General features: G+C 42.0%; 1 protein-coding gene across 1 annotated transcript in view; it reads left to right on the top strand.

Moving 5' to 3' along the window:
* LOC146862603 (kynurenine/alpha-aminoadipate aminotransferase, mitochondrial-like) overlaps nucleotides 1–15,998 on the top strand; it is an 829,492-nt gene that overhangs the window by 549,152 nt on the left and 264,342 nt on the right. The window contains exon 6 of the mRNA XM_085641832.1: nucleotides 4,184–4,258. Within this exon, the coding sequence (XP_085497958.1) occupies nucleotides 4,184–4,258 (75 nt within the window). The remainder of the gene's footprint in view (nucleotides 1–4,183; nucleotides 4,259–15,998) is intronic.

The following is a 15,998-nucleotide window of genomic DNA, read 5'->3' as shown; positions in this document are numbered from 1 at the left end:
ATTGTAAATGTAAACAGGAATAACATTGCCCCTGAAGACTGGATCACCCACATTAGCTCTGTCTAAGGTGATGTGATAAAACATTCAAAATTACCACTCAGCAACAGCAGGAAAAACAACCAGGATACAAGCTTTGAGGTCGGCCTTGATTAAAATTATCTTTTTGCATTAACCTTCATAGCTAAAAGGATCAGCAAAACAGATTCAGAAAAATAGAGCAGATGCGGCTCCCGGGCCCCAATGGCATCCCAACCTCAATCTACAAAAAGGAAGTCGATTTTTAGTCTAAATAATGGGAAGCGCTTTTCAAAACGTGTGATTAATAATTCTATTCATTCATCTTGGCAAGGTTCTGTTCTAAGCTCAATTTACAAAGAAGGCCCACTGGCGGCCCCTGACAGCTACAGCCTCACTGCTCTTTTGGATGTTGAAGCCAAATACTTTGCCTCTGTCCTTCTGGAAGATCTCAACACCTGGGCTAACTCCAGGAATCTTACACCCTTCAATCAAACCAGCTTTAAAACTTTCTCCAGCACCACGACAACCCGATGGAAATTATGATGCTTGAAGCAAAACAAATAAGTAAGAGCGAGCAACTGTATTGCTGTTTAATAGATTACAGCAAAGCCTTTTACCACCGAAAATAAGGGCTGCTTTGGACCAAAGTCTCTGCCTGGCAAATTCCAACACCCCTATTGCACGGTATTTAAATGCTCTATTCCAACTCCTGGGCCAGAGTAGAATTAGGAATAATAATACCATTCCCAGCAAAATCAAGACCACCATGGTGTTCAACAAGGGAGCATACTGACCCTTGCCCGTTTTAATCTGTATATTTGTGATCTACTGCCCAAATTAAATTCCGTTGTCAGCCACAATACAAAACTTGCGAGCCAACCCATAGCTGCTCTGCTCTACATGAACGATCTAGTACTTCTCAGTCAAATGACGATGGGGCTACAAAGGTTGATTAGTGCATTGTACAAACACAGCAATTCAAACACAATGACAATACATTTAAATTGTAGTGTTTGACAGAAAAAGAAAGACTACAGGCACCTGTTCATGGATAATCATTGTTTGACTAAATCCAACAAATACCTTGGATGCTGGCTGAATGACAAAGGAGTTGGCTTAACACATCTCTTCTTTTCACTGAAAACAAAACCACATCTCTTCAACTTGCCTTTCAAACCATGCTGAAAACAACAACATGGCCCTCTTTGGAAACCATCTTGAAGATGACCAGTGCAAAATTAATTCCCATGCTAGCATATGGCACAGAGATATTTCCATGGAGATTTGGCAGCTTTTCTAGCAAAGCACATAGCACCATTTTGAGGTCTTTGTTTCAGCTGCCAGACAATACATCACCGGCCCAGATCAGTATAGAATTCAAACTAAGTGACCAACAAGTTGTTCAGAAAGCTAGTTTTCCAAAATATATGCACTCAGCACATGATGCCAACACAGGATCCTTAAAGAACCTTATCTGGACTGAAATAATGACCTGCAACCTACAGGACCATAATCGCTGGTCAAACGCCATCACAGAGGGTCTCAAATGTGTGCTGTCCTCTGGAACCAACATCTACCTCACTACCAGTTCAAAACAGCTTTAAGCAAAGTGGTACCCTCAGCTTCCTTCATGATGGCAGCCATAGAAAAAGAAAGCATGCCCACATTGTCATTGACAGCTATGAGCAAAGAGGGATTCAAAAGTTCCTTATTGAACCATTTACTGAGGTTCTGCGAGATACGGATGACATGTTTTTCTTCATTAGATCTTTTTGCCACCTTGGGTGACCCAATTAGCCTACGAAAAGTGTAATCTATGCCGCTTGTACCAGGAGACGTTGCCACACCTTCTTTGCATCTGTCCATATTTAATAAACAAACGCAGAAGATTTCTTCACAATCAGGGATTACGGTCAGTTCAGGAGGCTGTTGACTTGCTTTTGAAAGAAGCACACCCGCAAGTGACAGTATGGGCCCCATGCATCAACCTAAAAAACGGTCGCAAACGGTGCGAATCTGCCCCTTTGCAACCGGTATTTTTGCATTTGAGATGTATCATCCCAAATGCAAAAATCTCTATTTAAGGAATCGCTAAATTTGCGATTACTTAAATTGCGATTGCATTTAAGGAATTGCAAATTGCGATTCCTTAAATGCAAGGCATTAAACAAACATTTTCAGAGATTTCGCTAATATGAATCACAAATTACCATCAATCTAAAGTTGATGATAATTTTCGATTTCTTTGCAAAATGCACTAAAGTGTATTTTTCAAAGTCACATGTTACACACACACACACATGCCCTTGGGGCATGTGTGTGCGCAACATGTGGTTAAATTGTAATTTCAGGGGTGCAATAGGGTATCCTTTTGGAACCCTAGCACCCTTGAAATTGCATGCGCAATTTGCGAGTACCTATTGAGTACTCGCAAATTGCGCATGCAATTCCCATTCATTCCTATGGGCCTTTGGGCCCATTCGAATGAATGGGAATCAATTCCTTAATTGTGACTCGCAATTTGCGAGTCGCAATTAAGGAATTTGTAGGAATCTCAAAATTTTATGCGATTCCTACATGCATAGCCAATAGCGATTCTTTAATTGCGATTCCTTAATATTAGCAATTAAAGAATCGCTATTGTCTATGTTGATGCATGTGCCCCTAAGTTTTATAAGATTTCTGAATACAGCAGGAAAAATCATTAAGTAATGCAGTTTTGCCAACTTCATCTGCAGGATCTTAGTCCATCCCGGCTCAGATGGCCCACTGAACAAAGGAGTATGTGGGGTCAGGCTACAAGCAGAGGGTTGTCATCCTACTCCGACTTTACTCATAAACAAGTTCTCTGATGACGGTTTTAAGTTGACAACCCTAGCTATCATGCCATCATAAGCAACACAATGCACAGCCAGTTATTTATTCCATTATGAATGATCACTGCCCTCTGAGTCTGCAGGATTTTAGTGCAACAAGGCTTTAAAATCTTTGGTGTTTGTTTGCACAGATCTTTTTAAGATCAATTGTCTTCATAGCTGCTCTGAGCAAAGGCAGTTTAAAGCACACAGCACTTTGTATTTGTATACATGCTCACACGATATCGTCAGTGGTGGACAAGGCATAGATACATACCTTGATGAGGGGCCATTTTAAATGTAATTTTACATGTTTTAGCCACAATTCACTTAAAGTAGTCAACAGACTTGTGAAATGTTAGTCCGCATCATCTGATTTGCACTAGACAGCACTTTACTGTCTACAAGAACAGCACTTTACAAATTACTGCAGTACTGTAAATAACAGCATCACCTTATGCTGCTTTGAAGGCGTCAATAGATTTAATTAATTGTATCAACCAACCTTGGAAACTCTTGGCCAAATTGTGGACTTGTTGAGCTTTCTTTGATAAATAATTCTGTGTCTTATGTTATAGCAATTACGCATCAGCACTTTATACTTGTAATCACACTTCATTTTTATGTTTTTAGCACATGGTAAATAAGAAACGTTTTTGACTTGTATATTTCTTCAACATACCTGTTCACACTTTAACAGACTGGACTGTCTAAATAAAGAAAAATAAACTTGAACAATAGGGGTGACCCTATCTTTCTACCACTATTCAGACCACTACCCTCTGGTTAACACTAATGATGGTGTCCAGGTGTGTGGGTAACTCCAGTGGGTGGGGAATACTGTGGATGATAACTGAAAGCAGGAATTACAGGGGTAATCTGTAATTCAACACCGGATTTCCCTAATAATTCCTCATTTACCCTTAGAGTTTTGCCTGGAGATGCTCCCTACGTGGTGCAGGTGAAGTTCCCAGGGAAAATACTCTGGATATGTGGTAGATCCACAGATTTAGTAATTTTGAAGAGGTTGGCAGCTACTGGTAAGGGGTCTGTCGCAATTACGTCCGCACTTGTAATGAGCCGGATAGTGGGCACCCTTATTTATCGTCTAGGCATGAGTTAAGTCATATGCTTTACAGAAATTTCACGCCCTGACTGCCTTGGGTTCTCATTATGATAACCTTTGACTGTAAATCGGAGTGCATACTTCTAGAAAGAACACAATCAATAGTTCAGTTTTTGCATTCAACAGACCCAGAATGCAGGCCATACGTTAACTATTCGACAATGCTTTTTTCTCCTTTGTGCAGGTGTTTGAGATGCTGGTTAGCACTGGAGACAACATTCTTGTAGGCGACCCTATCTTTGAAGGAGCCCTCACAATGGTGAGTTCTGCGTGAGAGTGAAGGTGAACAAAAGAGTGGATGTTCACAGGGGAGTTCCAGTATTTCGCTAAATGTGAGGAAAAATATTTATATCAAGAATAAAATTTATATTGGATTTACCTCCAGATTTAATAATTAATAAAAGAAAAAATAGGGGTAACAAGAAAAAGCACGTCGGTTTTATGTTTTGCACATTTGTATCCACTGATGTCCCAACAACCTTGTGCTGGCGATAATTAAGGGCATGACAACAGGCATGGAGATTTCTGTGCCACGAGCCAGGATTAACACATCCCAGATGTGATAATACAACTTTAAGTAAATTGATTTACCACTTTTCTCTAAATGAGTCCATCCATGGTAAAGTGTAAATTAGTCTACTTCCCAAATTCCAAGCCTATTCCAAGCATGTATTTGCAGCGCAATGGGATTTAGACATGTTCCAAGAATGGGCAATTATAATCTTTCTTTCTAAACTCTGTTTCAATCTTCTTTATCCCGATATGCATCAAGAGAATGTTTTCTATGAAGGCTCAAAAGCGAGATTGATCTAATCTACTGTTACGTTCTGGTTTATAGATGAGATATGGAGTTAAGAATAATAAACCTATACTTTATTTATATATGTGTAGGTAGTTATAGTTAGGATCCAGTTTCCATAGGAAAAGCATTTTCTGATTTGCCAATATATTTGTTGTTGTTTGACGACTCATTGCAACATTTTCAAAACTAATGTGGTGGTCAGGTCAGCCACTGTATTTAAAGTTTTGGGGTGATTCGTCAAGCGGGGGCCAAGAAAAAAGGGGGTCCCAAAATGCGTTTTCTCCATGATAATTTCTATAGGGAAATTTAGACACTGCTACAACTGCTAGAACTGCTGAACTGAATTACACCAAATTTGGCAAAAAGGTAGCCCTTGGTTCAGAAAGCACTCTTTTTGTTAAATGGTCGGTTCAGTACTTCCTGAGAAATTTTAATATTTCTCAGATATACAACTGGGGACGTGCCTGAGATGTGATTGGCTGCTAACACTTCAAACCAGGAAGTGTTGGCAGCCATCTTGTGACTCAGTTGAAACGAGTCATAAGGAAAAAGGTAAAAAAACATTAGAAATTAATATAATGGGGCAGAGTAGAAACAACCTGGCTCCCTTGGCCTGCTCTGGGGGCCCCACAGGGACTCCCAGAGGCCAAAACATTTTTTTTTTAATTTGGAGGGATTTTTGTTGGATCTGCAAATCCGGGCCAAATTTATTTTTTAAACAAAGCGTGGACTCCTGCGCTTTGTTTAATTAGGTCACCGGGTGAGCTAGTTCCCGGGGGCAATGAAAAAATGTGATGCAGGGGCTGTGCATCCCCAGGGACAACCACCTCCCCGGGGCTCATTCATTCAATGTGGGGAGGCTACGACACCCCCCGCAGCCCTGGGGATTGCCACCTCCCCGGGGCTAGAATTATGAAATTTAAAGCATGGGGGATTCTGTTCCCCCACGCAGGCCCGGGGAGTGCCACCTCCCTGGGGCCAAGTATATATTTGGGTGTGGAGGTGCTCTTGACCCCCACGCAGCCTCGGGGACTACCACCGACCGGGGGCTATGTTAAAAATAATGTGTTGCAGGAGGCTCAAGCCCCTACACACAGCCCGGGGGCCTCCACCTCCCCAGGGCTACAAATGGTAGGGGGTGCACGGCCCCCTCTTGAAGCCGTAAATTGCCCTGGGGACCTCCACCCCCCCAGGTCTGGCTCCAGGGTCGAAAATGGCCCAGGAGGGGTGTCACTCAGCCCACCTCCCTTTTTTTTTTTTTCTAAATGGGCGGACCCCAGGGGATGGAGTCACCGGGGCCAAAATCAGACTAGGGGGGTGGACCGCTCGCCCCCCTCCCCCCCCTTAAAAAAATTATTATTATTTTTTTTAATGAAATGGCCTGGCCCCTAGGGATGAGGTCTTCGGGACAAAATCAGCCTGGGAGGGGGCCGCTTGCCCCCCCTTTCAAATGAAACAAAATGGCCATGCCCCAGGGGATGGTGTCCCCAAGGCCAAAATCGGCCTTAGGAGAGGGGTCACATGCCCCACTCCTTTTTTAATTAAAATTAAAAAAGAATGGGCCAGTCCCTGGGGTTGGGGTCCCCAGGGCTCTAAAGCATCAAGGGAAGGGGGGCCACACAGCCTCCCTTCCTAAAATAAATTAAAAAATCAAAAGCCGGAAACTCACTGGAGGCCCGTCCCCTTTTTCCACTACTCTGCAAACGCGCCTCCTGGCATGATCTTGGTTGGGGGATGAATACAAATTGGTTTTACAGTTAGGGCTTGGAAATTGCCAAAAAACTTAATTCACAGTTCATTTTTTACTTCTTATGAAAAGCAATGTAATTTGTGAAAATAGATTTTAGCTAAGTTTTGTGCAAAAGCAACTTTTAAAAAGTATAATTTCCAACATCTCAGTAAAGGTATTATTGGCCTGTCTTGTGCTGGACATTTGAACTGTCTATGGGAGCATGGAGGGTTAACAGTGACCACACGGCAGGCTTGAGTCATATGGGAGGGTGAAACAATGGCCACCAGAAAACAAACCTTGTTTGAAGTGGAGATCCCAAATGGGTCTCTGGAACTAAAGACTTGAATTCCCAGAAAAAAACTAGGTGATATTTCATCTCCAGAGAAACTTAGGCAGGAATGGTATATAACGTTCTTGCAGAGGGAGAAAGCTATGGCTATTTTGAATGAGGCACTCTGGGAAGGATTATAATATGTTGAAAAGTGCCAAAAAAGAGGCGATTTGGGCTTGGGAAATTTGGAAGGGTCGGGTACATGGAATCCCCCAATCACTGGCAAATACGCAGGCAGGGCCGGCTTTTGGGCGGTGCGAGCGGTGCGACCGCACCGGGTGCCAGGGTCAGGGGGGCGCCGGCCGCCACCTGCGTCTCTTACTCTTAAATCTGCAGTCACTGAGCCTGCCTGCACTGTTAAACGGTTGTCCCCTCTTTCTTTTCTACGATGTATCTTTGTAGAAATGGAAAGAGAGGAAAACCGTGTTACCAAATCCGGAGGCACGCTTTTGTTTTGCCCGCCCATGCGTTGCTCTGCCTGACTGCCTCTAAGTGTTGAACGTTTGATAGGATTTGGATTGGCCTGTAACTGAAACCGTTACCTACATTGCGGGATGCGGGCGGGGGCGGGCCTTGGAAAACTCGCAGATACTCTTCCGGCGGCTAATGTTACTGGTGGTTGCGCGCGCTCTCCGACAGTCCACGGGATTTTTGGCAGTGGCACAGAGACTGAGCCTCCTCTCTGCAGCAACAAAAAAAAAGTTAGGTGATGGTCAACTTTTTTAAAATCAATCAATAATTTAAATGTGCACTGTGCACAAAAAAACAATATAGGGTGGTGACCTCCCCTCCTTCTCAGGCCCGGTTTTAGCAACCCAAACATGAGCCTTGGCCCTCGCAGTGAGGGCTTGAAGGCAGGCGCGCAAAGCACACGTCGTGTGTGTCAGCCCGGGCAGAGACAGCTTCCCGGGCGTGCACACACACAACGTTTTAGAGATTATCGCAGCCGCACCCGAACCTTCACAGGTCTTTAAAAGACCATTTTCATGTTAACGAGGCTTTGTTTATTTTTTCACCCCTTCATCTCCACATGCCAGGCAATGGCCACAATGTTCTGCTGCGTGGATATTTCTTTTTCTATGCAGCGCAGGAGAAAATAAGTTTGTTTATTCATATTCACCTTTCCTGACCCCTGCAGCTGCTTATCACAGCAGGCTGTGACACAAAGTTTGACTAACGGAGTAGGTAAGAGAATGTGTTTCTAATATGTTTTTCTTTTTAAAATATGCGCAGGCCCAGCAGGGCACATTCTTCGGGTGTGATGCAGGACAACAATAAGACAATAAAAGATGCCCAGATAACGCTGGTGATTAATGATCCTGCTGGAGAGCAATCATTTGTCTGTTAGTAGTTTTTAAATGCAGATGAACTGTATTTTATGTGGAAGCTCAGTGGGTTACTGCCTTTGTCACAGAGAACCTTTTGTTACTTGCAGTTCAGAAGTTACAATCCAAACATAGGACAGTGACCAATGAACTGTCATCAAAGAGCTGCATACAAACATGAATGGTATAGTTAGAACTTCGCTTTCTTTTTTTGTGATATAGTTAGAACTTCCCCAGCCTTTCATTATTCTAATTTTGCTAAAATGAGTATGTTTGGGCAGATATAAATTTTTATCAGTAAAGCTGAACCAACCCCGTGGAATACTCTTTAAATCCTAAGGTTGTGTTTCCCCATACCAAACCCTCTTAAAATATCCGGCCCACCAGCATGGATGACATGTGATTCATACACCTTGTAATCCTCATTTGCTTATGTGGCATTCCCTGTATACTGATTTATATACTTGTATGATTCATTGTCTCTGTATAATGTGTGCGTGGTGTAAAGTACTGACACACACTACACTGATATGAGTAGCGCTGTACAACAAATGAAATGCATATGAGAGAGGGGCTACTTAAAGATGAGGGGCTCTGTTGGAGGGTGGCAGTGAGGGAATCCGAGGTAGTAGCTAGTGGAGAGAGAAGTTTTTCTAAGTTAAAGTTAATTAAAACATATTTAAGATCCACAATGAAAGATGAAAGGCTATCATCTTTGGCAATCCTATCCATTGAAAATGATATTGCACAACAACTGGACTTATCCACATCAATATTGGCATTTGCAAAAATGAAAGCCCGTAAAGGGAAATTTTCTTGAAATTTGCAAATTGTTTTTACAAAATTAACAGTTAGAAAATTTTAATAATTACATCAACAAGATATGTATATTGTTTTGGGCTATAAAATAAGCTATAATTGACTGATGGTGTCGTAATATCTGTTCCCCATCTAATCCCTATTTAATTTATATGACATTTGAGCATACATTTTATATATTATAAAATGTATCCTGTATATATCTAATATGCGGTTGAGAAACCATACAACTCAACACAAAAAATGTTTGCTGGGGGGGGGGCGCCAACAAAGATTGTCGCACAGGGCGCCACAATCTCTAAAGCCGGCCCTGTACGCAGGATATGATTGGCACCTCACCACTTTCAACACTTAACATTCCTGAGTATCTGGAAGAAGAAAGACAATTCTGGCTGACTGCTAGGGTAAATGATTATAAGACCAATGACTCCTGCAGGTACCAAGTAACTGGAATTGCTCTCCAAGTATCAAGTTGTTGGCCTCCTATTGGCCCTGCTGGGACACAAAAGACAGAAGAGCTTCCTACTTTGCGATTAGTCAAGCTGACCATTTGGAACTGGACTCTGAAAGATTTATGCTACTTTGTGTTACTTGCATCAAATGGATTTTCTATAGGTGGTACACAGACGTTTCCATGCTGCTACCTATGTTTTTTTAATGAAGAACCCTGTCTACTCATATTTGTAGACAAGGCTTTGTGCCAAAAAACCTCTCGTTTGCACTGCACTGTACTGTACACATACAAAGTAGGACAAGTTTTAGAGTATGCCTGAATATAGTATTTTGTACAGGAAGGGTACCCTTCTAGTGCAAAGCCTATGCTAGACCTCACACACACACAGACCTTTGGAGCATGGTGCTGTCCTGCTATCTCTCTCTCATTCAACATGGCACAGCAGCTTTGGTTACTGCATTGTATTGCTCAAATGATTTATAAATCTGCCCCTTGGTGCCTGAGAACCTGTGAACTGAAAAAGAGACCAGGAGTGAGTTTCCCAGCATCAAGAAAAGAATGTCACTTAGCCATTTGTTTTTACTTCTGGAAGACCTGGGCTACCCCAGGAAAGGTGGATCCTTGGTAAATATGATTTCCAAGTTCATTCCACTGGGAGCTGTTTGCCGTGCCTCCTTGTAATTAAATGCCACCTTTAGCATGATCAGCCCAACTATTTTGACTGATGGTGCTGGTATTTTGGGTGTCAGTCAAACAGACCTCAGTACCAGTGCACTAACTCTAAAAAAGTTTTATATGTCTAATTGGCGCACCTACTCTTGGCATATGTTAGCTTACTTATAAGCCCACTGTATATAGCACATGTGGTACCTAGGTTCTGTATGTTAATGTGTCCCTCATGGACTGCAGCACTTATTGTGCCACCACAAGTGTGACAAAGAAAATCATGACTCCCAGGCTGCCATTGCCCGCTGGTAGAGTAGTTTAAACTGTTAGCTCATTCAAAGGTATGGCAAAGCCCAAATCCTCCTTTTTAGTATCCAAGTCACCCTTAAGGCAGATCTACTGAGCCCAAAAGGCAGAGTGCATTATATTAAAAATATGGGCATGTCTTTTAGTAACTTTGCATGTCCAAACGGTAAAAAACCCACATTTGTTTTTTTACTGTGGGAAGGCTAGTAGTCCAATGGGTGAGCAGAGAGTTACATGCTGACAACTCAGCAGTGCTAAATTCTGAATGGGCCTAGAAAATCTGATACTTCAAGGTATGAAAATAATTGTTACATTAAAGCTGCCTTGGCATTCAATTTAATGGAGCTTTTGTACAAATGGCAACTTTAAAAAGTTGACACCTTGTTGCCCAAAGTCTCCAGTGAACATTTATAGTTACACACACGCTGCTGTTCTTAAGACAGCTTTTTGCCCTCTTTGGGAGAGGTATGAATGACCCCTCAGGACGGAACACAAAGGATTTGCTGAGAGGTGTAAGCACAAAAGGCGAGCTTACAAGGGGAAATCACCTTTGAAGGGCGAATCGTAGTCACACGCAAGGGGCTGCTGTTTTGTTTTAGCAGACAAGCTGGCAACTCAAACAGAGAGGGAGAAGCCATTGCCAAACGGTTTTTCCATGGGGGTGTGCCCCAGCTAGCCACACCTCTGGGAATAGCTAGGGAGCTCCACACACTAAGAGAAGGGTTCTGCAATGTTGGGAATGGGCAGAATTATGCATTCTTCGCTAGCTATAAGCCACAGTTTGCTTGACATTGTCACTTGCCATAAAGGGACCTGGTAGCCTACTAGCTAGTAGTTGCATCCACGATGGTATGAAACTTGCATAAAAGACCTCAGATCACATCTGTACTGAAGAGAGGATCAAATGAAGACTGTCCTGCAGTTCCCTGGACCCAGCAAACAGGCTGCACCAAAGGCTGGACTGCAAGTGGAGGCCCTTGGGCTAGCAAAGAAAAGACTGTGTTCCCAGCAACATCCATGGCATTTTGACAATGCCAAGATTTACAAGAAATCGTAATTCTGATGCAGAAAAAAATGGATGCCTCAGGAGGCACAACGAGGAGAAATATCTTTATTTCTCCTCATTTTTCCTTTTTTTAATGTGTGCTGCACAAGTCTCTAATGATTGTTTTTGTGCAGGAAGGTTTCCCTTCCTGCACAAAAACAATCATATCCTCAACGCAAGCACTCTTGCACCGTGGTGCAAAGGTGCCTCTGTTGGCACACGACAGCCTATTGTGCACCAGCGCAGTGGGAAAGGACCGGAATGATCTGTATTACATTGCTACAGTGCATTCCTGCCCTTTTCTTTTACCGTAGGGCTGCGCAGCAGGAAGGCCTGATGCGCTGTCCTACAGCAAAAACACATAAATGATGCCCTGTGTCTGTCATGTCCAGCTTGAGGAAGTCATCCTGAGTCCCAGACAAAGAAAGTAACTCCAAGAATCAGTTGGGTGACTCCTTGTCACAGCCACAGCACCATAAAAGCTGAGAAGCCTACTTCTCTGAGAACCCAGCACCAAGAAGCCTAATCATCATTGGATGCCAAGTTGCAGCTTACGAGACCGAGTCCCAACCCTCAAAAGTTGCACCGAAGTCTGCTGGATTTGGGATAGTCATCGGAGTGAAGTTTGGTCACCCAGCACGAAAGTTAGTGCAATTTAAATGGAACCACTGGTTTTGCTGTAACCGGAGACCAGTAGACCAGTGGCAAGTGGTTTTGTGCTGCACTTCACCTGGACTTTGTGTGACCTCTATGGTCAAAGTCACCCCTCTTTATTCATTGACCACAGGAAGACCCCTGACATCAGTTCAGCATTCTAGATTACCTTCAGCATCCTGTATCGCTTGCATCAGGAATGCTCCATTGGTTACTGTGGCGATTCGTCCATAGAGATGGATACTGTTTTCCTTGTGAGGTAACTGTTCTGTTGGACTTTATTGGTCTCTGTGACTGGGTCCCTGCTGGAATTGGCCGCCACAAGAGGGCCTTAATAGCCGTTTTCAAGTTACATGTTGTGCCTAACCTTAAACCAAAAGTCGCAGAGGATTAGATTGATTTATTGCACTAGGTGAAAAGCTGTGATTTATTTTTGCTTTTTAAATTCAAAGCTCTAAAACCCTCAGTTTGATTACTGTTGTTGAGATGTCCATTTAACGATAAGATGCTATCTATTTAAAAAAATTGGTGTCAGACTTTTATTGGGTTGTGTTTTCTGATTCAACTGTTTTAGTACTTCCTAATGCTTTACATTTGTTGCCACTTGTTCCTTTGATAATGCTCGACTGCTCTGAGCCACAGCTACCCAGGACTAGGCTAAGGTTTTACAAATGAACCTCACTGGACCTGATACGGAATTGTACCTTTATTACACTGTGAGGACTCACAACCACACCATATAATAAACCACTTTCCTCACACCACTTAACTTTAATGTCGTGGAGATTACTTGAATTTAGCACATATTTCTCTGGAAATTATAAACTGTTTGTGCTGTTGCTACCAGGGGTTCGGAGGAGTTTAACTCCCTTGTGACCTGACCAGAATATGTTTATTAGGTTTTCAAGGACACCCACAATCCGAAAAGAATATACCACTTTCCTGCAATAGCTATGTCATGAAAATGAAGAAACTAAGATGCCACTCAGTTCTGGCCACTTCACAGCACCGAATCTGCTTTGATTTCATTCTTTGACAGCTTATGGTTTACTTGCAGACTAGGACAGATCTTCGGCCTTGGTACTGTTATATTTATCAGCTGCTTTTGATACTGTCTGCCATGATTGATTACTTCCTTTCAAGTAATCTAGGGCCCAGAGCACAGTTTTGGCCTGTATTCAGTCATGTTTGTCAGACAGAGCAGTTGGATTTCAAAGCCCGTACTCATGGAATCTTCACTGAGTCCCCACTCTTTTCAACATTTAAATGCGCACATTGGCCCAGATCATTGATTCTTTTGGTTTCAGATTCATCAGTTAAGCTGACAATACAGAATTAATGAATTCTCTCAATGACAATACTCAGGACCCTACTCACAGTTTTCATAATTGTATGATAGCCATTGCCGAAGCAAGATTAATTTTGATATGATGGAGTGTCTTACTGCAAATCCCCCAGGGCATTACCAAATACACCGCGCGAACATCTATTGATTAAAAAAATCAAAAATACCACTGGACAAGCTAGTATGTGTATCCACGTTTGGCCCACACACTCACAAATTTCGCAAAGCCATTTTGAATGACTAGCATTTGCTCGTCGGCCTTGAATGCCCTATGGAAAGACCACTCTTCGCAATGAAAAAAACCAAAAGCATAGGCCAACAAATTATACGTGCCGATTTACGAATCTCCAAGGCAAACACAGACTTAAGAGCATTATGGAATTTGAAACCAGTGGAAGGCCACCCTAAATGTGGTACTTGCTCCGCATGCACCAACACCGTGGAAGGCAGTGAATTCACCTACAATTCCATCAAATGGGTACACAAAGAATTCACAAATTGCAAAACTAAAAATATTGTTTATGCCATCACGTGCCCCTGTCCAAAGTTGTACATTGGCAAAACAATGCAGCAGATTACCCAGAGAATTGTCCAACACCATTCTAGAATACAGCAAAAAGTCTTAACAGCACCAATGGTACCGCATTTTGTCGAAAAGGAACATTCTGAAAAAAAATTTGTCTGGACAGTGTTGTCAGGAATCAAATCATCACCAAGAGGCGGTAATGTTGAAACATTACTCCAAAGGAGAGAAGCTTATCTAATCCTAAAATACAATTGTGTGGCGGATGGCCTGAGTGAACTGTCAGAATTGCATCAAATCTTGCTCTGAGTCCTCTGTAAATAATCCAACTGGCTGTTAAAGGAACACTCACCAAATATCTTGATGTAAATGTGTCCTTCAGCTTGAATACGTTTTCTTGTTTTTTCATGTTTTTTTATTTATATATAAAACTTTTAGATCCTTTCGCAAAGAACACAAGTACTTACTAATTAAGATACACATTAAGGATCCTTATGTGATTGTTCCCCACAGCTTCAACATGTTTTTTGAAAAACTTTATAGATTCCATATTTCCAAATAAAACGCTTAAATACTATCCAGGTAGGAGACTGAGGTGCAGACGATGAGCATTTAAGAAGTAACTGGTAATCCAATCACAGGCAGCACCGATGATATAATACATCATGAACCTTTTTTAATAATAGCCGTCTAAAATACACCCTTATTCCGCAGTTCCACTTTTCTGTTTGGCATTCAGCTGCCATTTCCGTGACGGATGCAAATGTCTTGCTATGCTGAATAGCAAAAGATAAGTGGTTACAGGAACTACAAATCCCATAATCCATTTAAAAAAAACCTTGCTTGCACTTCCTGTCGAACAGGATATAGACATACGCGGTGTCTCGAGCCATTTACTCATTGACTCGAACGGCTGGAGGATTGCATTTATAATCGGCCAGCAGAAGCACTTAAAGTGAGCAGCTCATTTTGTAACATGAAACTTTCTGCTATAAAAACAATAGACAAGGGTCGTCATTTTAATTTCAATTACAGTTACAGAGAAATTATTCCAAAAAAACCTGATAGCTGATCACCGGTTGCTGCGAGTGCCCGAGGGCGCGTGCCTTTACCTAAGTGCACTAATTTTGTTTTTGCCAATAGTATAAGATATTTAAACAACTTGACCCCAAAATAAAACGTGCTTATCATTATTCCCTCATTGTAGTCAGCGTGTTAACCGCGCCGCAATAATGAAAATTTCACCGAATAACTCACGATGTAAATAGAGTTGAAGGCCCACTCTTCCAGTCTCCTACCGTGGATACATTGTAAGTTACATTTCAACTTATTTTAACCCATGTTGGATACAATGTCTAACACGACCACACTAGCAATGAATGCCCTGGATTTATTAGGTCCGGAAACACGACTTTTGAGAAGCACAACGAGTGCACCAAAAAAGTTTCAGGTACCACAAAAATCAATGTAAATATGGTTAGAAAACACTACACAAAGGAAAGGGGCAACCAGTTTTAGGTAATTAGTTTTTATTTTTATTTTGTCATTTGCAGGTTACACCGTGCCTTAGCCCTGACAAAAATCCTGTGAATTGCATTCGGGACTGGAAACGCGTCGGCATTTCCACCTGTCAATGCCACAAAGGGCATCTTTGATCTCTGAAGAGGGTTTTCAAATTCAAATATACCCCACAGAGTAGTATTTATGCCTTGTGGTAGCAGTCCCATTACAGTTCTCCAAACTGTAGGGCCCTATGGGACTGCTCCGTATGATTTGTATTAACAATTTGCTGGTGTAATTGTATATATTGTTTAAAGATGTGTATATTCTTTATGGTTACACAGTTTTTCGACACATATTGGTTTCAATTACATATGCACTTTATATGTATCACAGCTCTTGTGTAATAGATGTGTACTTGACCCAGACTTGAGCAAAATGTTTCCTAAAAAGTGTCTAGTATGATAAATAATTGTGATTGAGACCCTGCAAGCGTA

The sequence above is a fragment of the Triturus cristatus genome, chromosome 2_2 (assembly GCF_964204655.1).
Source record: "Triturus cristatus chromosome 2_2, aTriCri1.1, whole genome shotgun sequence".
Taxonomy (NCBI): Eukaryota; Metazoa; Chordata; class Amphibia; order Caudata; family Salamandridae; genus Triturus; species Triturus cristatus.
The sequence above is the reverse complement of the archived record's forward strand: the minus strand, read 5'-3'. Positions and strand labels throughout refer to the sequence as shown.